We start from the raw sequence: 13538 nt of genomic DNA on the forward strand, positions 1-13538 counted from the left end.
TCTATTTCCATCCAGTAGCAGGAGCCTGTTGAGAATTGAATTTTGTGACCTCAGAGGACACATTCCCCTCCATGGACCAGCAGAACAGATTTGTCTGTTTACATAGACCTGCTCCCATCTGCTTAATTGAAAAAACACAACCAAGGGTCCACAACCACATGTATCAACCGCCTCAGATTGGGGCTGATCCAGGATCAGTGCACCAGATCCTAGTGAGCTCAATTCATACCAGGGACATCAACAACAAACCTGATTCTAGACCAGTGCTACACCTGTGCGCTCAATGGATAAACAGAACACCAGGACCTCAGCCAGTAAAAACATAGACACTATTACATATAAAAGTCATGGAAATCAACCTATGAATTTCATCCACAATTTAAATATACAGTGGAAGAGGGTGACAGATATATAGTATGCTGCTCTTCCATCACATCAGAATATAGACAGACAGTTCTTTGGAATAATTTCACTCTAGGTGACACTTCATACTTAACACATCTTAAAAGCACACTATCAAAAGAAAGGTTATAAATAAAGGCAATTCAACCCTGATCACGAGCAGAGACCACACACAGAGAGGAAATGCATCTTCAAGTTGACTCTTCAGCCCTTATGTGGGCAACAGGATCACATCTTTGCAATTTGTGCTTAAAACTGTCAATATGTAAGGACTGACCAAATACTATTACAGGCATGATCAAGCTTAAATTAAAGTAATAAAATATATCATGTATTTATATCATTTATCACTCTTTGAATTGATTTTGTATTCCATTTCACCCTGTTACAAATGCATATCGTTCCCTGGTTTGCACAAATCATACCAGAGATTAGTGCAAATAAAGCAAGCTAAATGAAACAGGATAATAAATCCAGTAGTATTATAACAGTAACAGAATAGGTTGGAGCAGTTACAGTAGGAGCACACTCTGTTTCACTAAATAAACAATACAACACAGAATATACCTTATTCACATGGTGGCCATTTCGCTCGTACATCACAATGAGGTAAGGGCAAAATGGCCAGCATGTGAATATGGCCAAAGGGATTATTATGGTGATGATGGTTGCAGCATGGTGTGATTGCATTAATCTGTCTGTATGAGTATGCCTGCATGCATATGTGTGTATCTACTGTATTAATATATACTAATACATCAAAGAGGCAATGTGGTCCATAAATTAGCTGTGGTTGTAGTACAACAGCTGGGGAGGTGTAAGCAGGATTACGGCCGGAGAGTATTCATTCCAGTTGCTCAGTCGTACGAAAATAGCCAATCTACAAGCTCACAACACGTTGCATGGCGACGCATTGTGAGCTTGTAGATCCGCTCATTTCAGCACGTGACACTGTCGAGCAAAGAAGCTAATTGAGCTTGATTTCATGCTGTAGCTGAAGGATAGGGAGGTGGAGCTTCCTTGGGAGGGACGGTGAAGCTATCATCATATGGTGGTAACAGCACCTGCAAATGAAGAACAGAAGGAGTTCAAGGAGGGGAGGTGTTACGAGTGTGAGGATTGTGTGTCAGTGTGTGTGTGTGGGTTTATGGGTTTAAAAGCATGAGTCTTTCTGTTAACTAGCAATTATGTCCTTTTTGTCATGAAACAACACTGACATGTGGTATTGCCTTTTATAGTCAAGCTTCATGTCTGCGTGAGTTCTATCAGCATTATAGTATGCAAGCGCTGGTATAATACCAGCCCATAAGATGCACACTGCTAAACCATAGCTAGGATTTTTTTTAAAAACTTAGAGACCAGAAATGATAGTGAAACCATCACAAATACCTAATAAAGAGGCTAAAAAGCAGGATTTCAACTCTCCAGATTATTAACTACTCACATCTGTCCTCAGGTGTTAACCCGGGGACCGAACAGGCAACCTTCGGCTTCCCAAGCGGCTGCTCTACTTACTGAGCCCCACTGTCTTCCCTCCCTTTTTATTCCACTCTGTCTCAGTCCACCTCAGACAGACCTTTTCACAGCAGCCATATTGACATGAAATAGTAGGGTAAACAGGTGTTACCAATTATACTAATAAAGGTTCCGTTCCATTTAGTGTAACAGAACCTTTTCAGTGAGCCAATATACACAACAGCAGCAGACTCCGTTTGACCTGTCCTGAATGAAATGGAACATTATTTTCACTTCTTTATGTGCCTCCCCTCACCGTTCCGTCTGTGTTATTTTCTTTCCTATGCTCTGACTTTTGTTGCCGGGACTACATTTTCTTTTTGAAGACTTTGTACCTCTCCCTGGATTTAAAATAAACAGTTTGCCTGCACTTGTATCCTGCCCACGGGCTATGTCATTACAAGCAGTAATGATTATGTAACATGTTGAATAAGAGAATGGAACATGGAGAGAGAATGTCCTGCTGAAACAATGTCAGTTGAGGAAAGAAAAAGTGAAGGCAAATGCATCCATATACTATGGTTTAAGTTTATATACAGCTTGACTAGCAGATTCAGTCAGAAAGCTCTTTCATTGTTTATAATTCAACATTCACATTAGATGCGAGGCATAGGAGCAAAGGCTAATTTATACTTTGCTGCACCCCAATCTCTTCAGTTGAAAATATGTCATGAAATGTCTCATGAGAAAGAATAAATTAAGCCTGAGTATTGAGTGGTGCTAAATTCTACAATAAAATGTATTGAAATAGATTGTGCTTGAGTTGTCCAAGATTGAAATCCAGCGTAATGTACATGATGAACTTAAACTGTAAGGGCTCATTAATCGGCCGTCATATGACCTTGACGCTGGACGCAAATAACGTATTTTCAACTGCAGCACATTTTACAGTAGAAAATCAATTATTTTTAGCTACATGGTCGTGCAACAAGGTGACCAAATGTGATGACATCTACAGAACAAACACTACCAAATGCAGGTGCTGAAGATGGTTACACAACCAGTCCATTCAAGTGAGAGACATACAGTAGGTTTGCACCTGGTTATTCTCCTACACCACTTCTCCCTTGCACCTGTCTGTCATGTTCAGGTGTGCAAATTATTTTTGGTCCTGTGAATTTTGTCTAGCAACACTGACAGCAGGGGAATACATGCTCCCAAAATAACCAATTTGTGGGAAACAGATTGTCATCACTTGTTTATACACCTCACCATTTCTTTTGATGAGAGAAAAAAACACTTAACATTCACATCAACTAATAACTGCTCATTTACTGTAGCTGTCCAGGATTCAACATTTTTTGTTAATTTGACAAATTATTAAATCTTTTATGATTACTAATCAATTAACCTCAGAATAATTGTAGTATGAACAGTAAACTGTGTGTGTATGTGTGTGTGTGTGTGTGTGTGTGTGTGTGTGTGTGTGTGTGTGTGTGTGTGTGTGTGTGTGTGTGTGTGTGTGTGTGTGTGTGTGTGTGTGTGTGTGTGTGTGTGTGTGTGTGTGTGTCACAGTCACGACTCACAAGGAATTGTTACCATATGTTATGCATTACACATGTGCATCTCTCTGGCATGAGCACATGATGTATAGGAATGCAACTGGTGGTCAAAGAACCACAACCGGCCACAGTGTATTCTGATGGTCTGTGGAGGGACCTATTGAATATGCCCAGACCTAAATGAGACAGTCTAACTGTGGTGGTAGTTAGTAAGCTTAGCATGGACAGAGGTATAGGTTGCTGTGTTTTTATCTGGCACTTTTGACTAATGATGTCAGAAGTTGGGGGAGCGCTCTCCTATTTCCCCTTTATGGCGCAGGTGTTTTACACATCATGATAAAACATAAACATTGTTAAAAGGTACTAAAAAAGTAGTACCTGGGCAACTGTATTCTATGTGAACAAATATTACACCACCATCACCGTTATTGTCAACTCCAACCTATATTGGTACTCTGTATGTCACAGTACTATAATTTAGAGTTAAATTCTAGTCTCCTCAAAGTTTAACTGAACATTCTGATAGCAAAAACAAGCCACTCAGGTTTTTGAAAGGTATTTTCTCTCGACCAGGTATGACAGAAGGATAGTGTTTACTTTGAACCATTTAACCACAAACAAAAATCTATATCGGGAGGCCAGGGTAAAAGTGGTTATTAAGTGTGTGGGCAGCAGGCTAGCAGCAGCCAGACCCATCAAGACAGAGCTTACGTACTGTGCACCTACTGTAGTGATTATACCATAATGGCTTTACCAGCATGGATACCCTGTTCTGTTCAAGTGCATCTATCTATCTATCTATATATCCAACTATCTATCTATCTATCCATGCTAGCTAAGTATAAAACTACCAGCTATGACTGCCCAGATTTATACTTCCTCCCTCCCCCCTGCATGACGACATTACAGCTGGGTTACTAGCCTGAGAGTGGGAAACCTACGCATGCAATAAAACGTGAATTGTGGTCTGGATTTTATGTATTATTTTTTTCCCCCCCTTCCATCAGACACTGCAGGACAGGTTTTGTTTTGTTGTCTATGGAACTGTGCTAAAGGAACAGATCAAGATGAAATATTTTATGAAAGATCAATTCTCTAAACAGGTGACAAGAAATAAATGAGATGATAGACTAATTGCCGATGAAGCATGCAAACATTGACCTACACTCTAACCATATCAGTTCCATACAATTTTGAACGATTAACCATGGCATTTCATTTGCATCTACTATACAGAATTGTATGCCTTTCCACATGGACATGCATCATTCTGTATGCTTCAAAACTAACGTGTTTATTCAGCTGTTCCTCAAGCTCGAGGAATGTGTGAACTACACCTGTGGAAGTACCACATGTGCTGTACATGTCATGTAGTATGTGGAATAACAGCTCATTGGAAAAGGTGACTGGGAAAAGAAACATGAGTATCAAGCTCACTTTTGTGTTTGTCAAATTGTATTGTGACATTTCATAAGAACTGTGGCCAACCAAGTGTCAGCACAAATTTAACCTAACCTCAGCTTTATTCCATGCTCCAGCGTTTAGGCATTCATTTACAGGCAGTCGATGCAGCTATGGGGTCTTGTGGAAGTAGAGAATCATACAAGGTGACTTACTGTGGTGTCATTGGTCGAAACATAGAGGAGGATGTCAGAAGCAGCTCTTCCACTAACATATCTGTAGCAGTTCCACACACACGCTATCAGGTAGGCCTGATGGCATAAAGGCAGAGAAAATGGAAAAAAAGACACACATTAAGAAATATAGGAGTACTGTGTGGGTCCGCAAGTTATGTCCAACAAGAATCAGGTGCTCTTCAGGAGTTTAAGTTCCCTTCCTTTGTAGAATAATAAATGCAGCGTACTTCACAAATTAACTTAATTAAGGAACCAAAGCACACTGTTCTACTGTAAAAGTAAAAATTAAAAGCCTTTATTTCAACATGGTTGCAAGTGATGCAAGGTGATGAATGCATTTAATCGCAACAAGCCACCAGGCTCATTTCTTTTTCTACAAAGGAAACTAACTTAAACTCATCTTCTATAATAAAAAAAAGACATGTTATGCAAGGCCACGTTGACAGAGGGTAAACGTTAATGACATCACACTAGAGAGGCGTAAGTGGAGATGGTGGTACTATAGTGACTTGAATGAAAAAGCTAACCACACCTGGACTTCTATGAAGTATCTATTTTCAGGTGTGGTCAGAGAGTTACACATCCCTCCAGAGTGGCAGGGAAACAAGCTCTTAATGTTCTCACTTCTGACATCCAGAAATCATCTGGCTCTCAGCAGGCAGCTTGCTACCGGAGTTCACAGGCCAAATACAACACCATCTGTTACATCAATCCACGTCTATAGGACACAAACCTAGACTGAGCCCTATGATTCTATATAACCTGGTGCATGAGCCACAGGAATCTGTTAATATACTGCGGAGGTCCATGTGCTCCAACAGAGAACACTCCATAGAACTCACAGTCATACTGCACAAACTCATACCAAGACACTGAACACCATTCATATTCTGAATGAGTATTCTGAATACCTTACTGCATGGAGAACACACATAATAGAAGCGTAGGGCCATCACCATCGCAACATAATAACCATACCAGAATATTTGGCCCACTGAATGGTGTATAATACACCCCCCAATTGAAATACTGTACAAGTAACATCCTTTCCTCTCTGTTTCTTTCTCAGTCTCAGAGTTTTTCAGGCTTATTTTATATGGCAAACCTCAAGACTGGTTAGTCAAGGGACTTTGTAGTAACTTGAGTAAGTGCTTGTAAACAGGCATTGACTGTTGCTAAGCTATTTATCACAATGGTATGAAGTCCTTTCCAGCATTTGTAGGATAGCCAAAAACAACAGTGTAGATGTAGTATCAATAGCTTTCATTCTACAATTAGCAACCATTTGTAGAGCAAAGCAACTACTATGAGTCAGACTACACCTGCCAAGGACAAGAAAAACCTGAAAACATGTATTAACGAATATTAAACACTCATTCCAACCACCTTGCTTTTTCATCTCTAATACCTTTTAAAGTGTCCATTACTTCACCATAGTTCATTCACCATATTATTATTTTCCACTCTACTCACAGTAAACCAAAGTCTGCTTAAAAAACATACAAAAAACGGGTCACAAAATTGCTTAACACCTCCTCTCAGTAGTACTGAAGTTTATCCAGTAAATATAAGCCCTATTACTTCAGTTGGCACTAAAATATTCTATGTGGAATTTACCTTGAAACAAAGAATGCAGCTGATGAAGAGCAGCACGATGAGGACCAAGCACACATTACTCAGAGCTGCAATCTCCTCTTTGTAGGGGAAGTTATCCGGCTGAACAGAGATCAACAAGACATTAGGTGATCAGTTCATTTAATGTGCAAGATCAAAGACATTAGAATTAGGGACCATTCGTTATTTAGAATAAGGGGTCACTGCCACTGGAGGCTTTTAGAGTTCTCTGAAATAAGCACGGCCTAGGTAAGCCTGGGCCCACCCATTAGTTTTTTGTGCCCACCCAAAAAAACTAAAAATATAAATTAAATAAATATCATATCAAGCCATAACAGTATATATATATTTGTTTTTATTTTCGAATCTCATCCAGAGCCATTGACGTCGCTGACATCAATGGCACTGGAAAAAATCTTTTTTTTCTCCATTTTTTGGGGGGGGGGGGAACGTCCAGAACCCAAGATAACGTGATCCGAAGATTTACTGCTCCATTCACTTCTTGGTTAACTTATTACTTATTACTAAATCCTGTATCTCGGCTCCTGTGTACTTTTTTTTTTTACTATGTATTTTTGGCCGAGAAATGCTATTTTCAAAAGGTGGAATAAAGGGAACAGGAGGTCGTGATGATTTTTTTTTTCTTTTTTTCGGAAGCACAGTGAAACCCTCGTATGGATCGAGTCATACTGGAGATAAATATTCTGTGATTACTTGAAAAAAATCGAAAAATCTCTGGCACTGGGCAAACACAGCCAGAAATAAGTCTAGCACTGAATGAGTTAAGCCATTTTCAACTAAAATAACATAACATAATGTGGACAGCAATCTCTGCATTCTATTTCACACAGTTAAGCTGCTGAATTGAGCAGTAGGTGTCAATTTCTTACTGATTGGATATGACAACCTGTCTACTATCTACTCAAACAATACAAATGGATTGTGTTGCTAAATCATGTGCAGATGGGCAAAAATAAGTATTAATTAATTGATTAATTAAAACGTGCGCACACACTGTGCCCACCCACATTGTGCCATTCCTAGCTACTAATTGTGCTAATTCCTGGCTACGCCACTGGTTTACAGTGTTTAGAATAGAAGTTTAAGAAGAATACATGAATACCCACCTTAATAAGGACATATTTATAAAAAATAAAATCCTTTACTAATTTAAGTCTGAGACTGTACAAATGTAACCAAATGAACGAACTGTAAAGGCTCCATTTTCAAAAGAGCGGCAGCAGCTCTATTACTGAGGGTAGCGAGCGCACACACACACACACACACACACACACACACACACACACACACACACACACACACACACACACACACACACACACACACACACACACACACACACACACACACACACACACACACACACACACACACACACACACACACACACACACAATTCAAAAAGGGGCCGTCTTACCAGTTGCTGCAAATAATCCTGTATAGTGTTGGGGTATACCACAGTACTGACAGCAACCAAGGTGTTAAGTCCGAAGTCAAATATTTGGTAGCAGAAAAATGGGATGATCCAGGCTGCATGTAGCTGAAACAGTGAAATAAACGTTAGAGGTGAGAACTATGCTATTTAAAGAACTCCAGGAAAAGTTGATATATGTATGTGAGTACACAGAATCAAACTAGGCTCTTTATCCAACGCTGTGAGCATAAATCAACTCTGAAGGCGGGTCACAGAAGTTTAAGGCGAGTCCCCAAAATACAATACAAAGCTACTACTTTTGTATGCTGCCTTAGGACTCAGGCTTGTAATACTCATTACTCTTTTCAAAAGTAATATTACTTTACTTATTTCTCCATGCCAACAGTAATCAGTTACACTACTCTTTACTTTTCCGTTACACACCACAAAATTGTATCCTTTCTCCTCATATTCTGAATTTGCATATGCACTACTAGCAGTTTTCTTTTCTGGAGCTGCAGTGTTGGAACAGGTCCATTTAGTTAAATTTGGACTAAGGAATTTGGACTAATTTTGAACACTAAGGATTTTGAATGTGTATTCAACATACGACAGCCTGGTAAAAAAAATGTTTGCAAGCCATCTAGACAAGAATACACTTCGATGGAAGTTGAGCTGAAGAAAACATTTTAGATGGACTGTCTGTTCAACCAGCCGGTGGTTCAACTGCCGACATTCACACTGAGCACTCTAACTATGACCATAAAGATATAGTTTTAAAAATCGTCAAAAAGTCAAGTGGATGGCAGAGTTCACACCAACAATTAAAAAAAATACAATGGTAAACTATATAGTTATAGTTATCTTTATAGTTATTGTGCTCAGTGTTTAGACATCTAAACAAAAGCCTTCTCTTTGAGGAAGGGTGACTGCAATATCATTACTTACATATTAATAGTAATTAGATATACTACTGGTTGTCGTTACTGGCAAAAGTAATATTGTTACTAGAAATGCGATACTGCCCAACATTGGACTTGACCTATCTGCAATAAAATGTATGTCTTAGATAAGATAATAAGGATACTGTTAGTAGCCTAAAACACTAAATTAGGGCATTTTTAATGAATAGAACTAAACTAGTCTGCACCATAGCCAGGAAAGACCTATTCTTTTTATAACTGGTACAGCAGATGCAGTTTTCATTTCAAGCTATATCAACCACAGTACACAGTCATATCTGGGGTGTTAGTTAATCTCTGAGAGAATGGCAAAGTCTCACAACCAAAATGAAATTCTTCATTTACCTTGAATGCACCATATGTTGCCATCCCACAAATGAGGATCATCAGCATGGAGATTGCTGAAGCTATGCACATATCTGGAATAGAAAAAGGAGAAATAAAAAGTGTATATGAGCGGATGTGTGAGCAAAAACCCAAATAACATGAATGTAACTTTTGTTATTTTAAGTTACCTTGGTTGAGAGAGTACAGAATTAGCATACATTCATTCTGTAAAGCTGATAAGAAAAATGCTTGTATACTATACATGACATGATGATTTACTGCAACTGACTGCTTCACATGGAATTAACCCCAGCCTTTGGAATTCACTTCATGTCAATCTGACCTCATAATAACTCAACATAACACAACTAATCATTTGGTTACATAAGGGGGGAAAAACACTGAATGCAACAAATCCACTGCATGTTCCCCATTTAATCATAATATTGTATTATATAATATTTTGTAGACAGGCTAGTATTGCATTTAGTTCTTGGTGTCTAATTGAACTAATTGCAACATTGGTGGGCTGAGTTAGGCTTTCAGAGAGTCAACTAGATTTTCTGCACACTCTCTATAAATAAAGTCTATTTTCAATAAATAAAATGTGCTGTCTTATTTGGAATTGATAAGCTGAAGTCTCGAAATCATTATTAATTAAATTCACAGAAATATGCAGTGGCAGTGATTCTAAAAAGACCAACAACTGTCATGTGAACATGCTGTTCATTCCCAAACAACAAAACCAAGATTTTGTTGGGTAGACTGTAGTGGTGAGAACTCTATAATAGTATAACAATACTGCAACAGGTGGTTGCTTAAGACATTAAAGTCTGATAAGTCATTCAAGTCTGAATCTGTGTCTAATGGAGAAGTTGGACAGACCTATGATAAGGATCACAGGGCTATAATACCCAGCAATTCAGACATTTCTAATCAGAAACTATTACCAGTGCTATGGCAAATAGAACTGACCAACACAAGCATCCTACCCCCTGTCAATACACAAAATCATCCTATTGCACAACCATGTGCGTGTGTCCATGCGTGCGTTCCCCTAGGCCAGTGGTTCTCAATCTGTTTTTCTCAATTTTGATTACTGCATCAAGAGTAATCAACAAACTATACTATAAAAACTGGTCAAACAATGGCCTAATTTCCAAATAAAATAAGAAAGAAAGATTTTGAAATTAGCTGATCTAAAAGCTCACAACGCCTCGCAACAATATTTATCTGTCGAACCGAGTCAAACTAAATGTAATGCCCCAACTCCTATAATTCCAAGTGCTTGTCAGGGTGAGGGGGTCCCCAGTTCAAATAAGATTATTTAGGGGGGTCGCTGCCTGAAAAGGTTGAGAACTACTACCCTAGGCCATGGAATTCTTCCTTAACGTGTACAGCTATTGAGGTGAAGTGTACTGTAAAATAGGCTACAGGCCTCCTGGGCGACTTACTGGTATCATCCATGACATCCAGGTCATTAGCTAGCTCAGCGCTGGTCAGGTGGTACTGCTCAGGATCACCAAGCGCTGTCAACAGGATGAGTAAGACCACTGCATTGATGAGCTTTAAGACACAAGACATATGGACAGATCAGGAGGTTAAATTATGGACAGACAGAAACATTCAGGCCAGGTAGAGAGGACGATACAATATGTGTCAATTGGATGAGAGAACACATAAGCCACAACTATCAAAGGCAAACATCTAAAGTATGTCAGTAGAAGTTATGGATTCATCTGCTAAAGCAAATGAATCCAATGAATTATAATCTGGAAGTTCTAGAATTTCATAAAGCTTGTTTGCCAGATTTAGTGGATTCATATCTTTTAACTATGACATTAAGAGTGCTAATTAAGTTATAGCCTAGTCTAGACACCTTTCTTTGATCTGTCAAGCACAGCTCATTATACGAAATCACTCATTCATCTGACTGAATCTCTATTCATCAGGTGAATGTAATGGAAACTTCTCTATGGCTGACTGCAGCAACCTGACACAGACCCCTAGCTACCTGATGAGACTGAGTGATCATTTATTCATTGGTATTGGGCTGAGGCATTTTCCACAGGCGGTGTTTGATTAAGTTAACCCTTTCTAGACCATTTTACAGGAGTAGCTCTACATTCGAACTCACTGGGGGCTTTAATAATCATACGAATTACATGTAGACGACAATACCTCGTCATTTAGCTACAAAAGCCAATCGCATTAAATTAAGGTTGTCATCGTTTATGGACCATTTATGCATCATTCAATCATCATTGTCAAATGAATGAATGCACGTTTCCTCATTTGTTATGACAATATTTTCATTGGTGAAATTCGTTTTCACTGGTCGACATAGCTCTGGTCCATACCGTTAGAAGGAGTTCTCCTTAACGCTATGTTACTTTCGAGCCGTTGCCCGCTCACCCCCGGAAACGCCGGCTGCGCAGTCTCTCGTCTGTAGTAAAAATAAAAAATACACTTTCGCTACTCAACAAAGCAAGGGCGGTTTTAAGATGTTGAAAGCCTACTTTCCTTAGTGGGAACACTCAAAGACCCCGACCTCACGTGTAAAATACACGTTTTGTCCAGAAAATAAAACATTTTACCGGATGGAAAAATATTGTCAATAGAAAAATTCCATTAACCAGATCTGTAGGGGGCGCAGTGGAGTAACTAAAACATTTTTCCATCCGATGAAATATTTTATTTTCTGGCCAAAAAGTGTATTTTAGACGCAAGGTGGGGAGGCTCCGAGTGTTCCCACTAAGGAAAGTAGGCTTTCAACATCTTGAAACCGTCTTTGCTTTGGTGAGTAGCGAACGCGTATTTTGTATTTTTACTACAGACGAGAGGCTGCGCTTCCGGGGGTCGAAAGTAATATAGCGTAGCGTTAAGGGGAACTCCTTCCAACGGTATGGACCAGCGCTATAGTTTACATAATGATAAAGAATGCTCACCATATACCAGACCCCCAGGATGATGGTGCCTGTGCGGACATGGCAGCACAGGCAGCAGCTGGTGGAATACCACCGGTCCCACGGGGAGATCATCATCTTCAAGCCTAGCTGTCTGCTTTGATCACAACGCTATCATTTGCTGTATATCTCTGAAGAATGCGCTCCTAAAGCGAGCTCCGTTGAACGAATCGAGTGTAGTCTTCCTCGCAGATGGATGAGAAATGCAACGCGTCTGACTGCATGAACCTGTCCTCCTCAATTACCGGCGCTACAGCGCAGTAACAGCCGCTTAACTCGGTCCAATTGACAAACATTGGACCCAGGGTTGCCATGTCCGCTTGTTATAAGCGACCTTGGGCTTGTTTTTATGTAAAATGACTTGTAAATATTGGTAGTTGCAGGTTGCGTTTTTACTGGGCTTGTTTCTAAAGTGTAGTTGCTTATTTGGGCTTGTTTCAAAAAATATATATTATTATTTAAACCAGTGGTTCTCAAATATTTTCATGTCATGGACCCCCAAATGAATATGTAGATATGCCCCTAACCCCATCTGAAGATATTTTGTGCCAGGGAGCCCCGTACCAGATTTGTGTTGTTAGAATTTTAAATATATATATGTATATATGAACGTAGCCGATGCCTAATAGGTTTAAAGAGCTCGTGTGGTCTAAGTTGCTTCTTTTGGGCTTGTTTTCCTAGACCTGGTTACTTATTTCTCTCACAAAATATGGCAACACTAATTGGACCATGTGACCGGCTAGAGAGAGGATCAGAGCTCTGTGATGTAACTCTATGGATGTAACCCATCCTTTCCAGAATGTCCTGGGAAATTAAATAAAATGGCTAAACTCACTGCATCTGCCAAAATATGAGATTTAATTATAGTCATGAATCATGATAACGGACATTTTTAAACTGCTAAAAAAAATATTTGCACACATAGGCCTGGAAACTGTAAAGAGTGTTTGCCTAATATAATTATCTCAAATGTTCCAAATATAGAAGGGATTATTTTTTACTACCAACAACAATGATTCTAAACAAGAAACTAAATGCAATTGGCTATTTGAGTGTTTTTTTTTAAATTAACTGTAGCAAATGTAGGAAATAAGGACATTTTCATAATCCCTTTCAAATATAAGGGATATTTTTGATAGCAACAACAATGACTCATATCAAGAAAGCCTAAATGTATG

General features: G+C 39.1%; 1 protein-coding gene across 1 annotated transcript; it reads right to left on the minus strand.

Moving 5' to 3' along the window:
* Positions 1 to 1385: 1385 nt before the first annotated feature.
* On the minus strand, positions 1386 to 12571 carry LOC311041507 (lysosomal-associated transmembrane protein 4B-like; the record flags this gene model as incomplete). The annotated part of the gene is made up of 7 exons (XM_084051909.1): positions 12343 to 12571; positions 10849 to 10960; positions 9413 to 9486; positions 8109 to 8231; positions 6674 to 6772; positions 5036 to 5131; positions 1386 to 1466 (listed from the first exon to the last, which is right to left on the minus strand). Exons 1-7 carry the CDS (start codon positions 12436 to 12438, stop codon positions 1386 to 1388), a joined length of 681 nt encoding a protein of 226 aa, XP_083908035.1. The 5' UTR covers positions 12439 to 12571.
* Between the last annotated feature and the right edge of the window lie 967 nt (positions 12572 to 13538).

This window comes from Gymnoscopelus microlampas (genome assembly GCF_963454915.1).
Source record: "Gymnoscopelus microlampas genome assembly, chromosome: 3".
Taxonomy (NCBI): domain Eukaryota; kingdom Metazoa; phylum Chordata; class Actinopteri; order Myctophiformes; family Myctophidae; genus Gymnoscopelus; species Gymnoscopelus microlampas.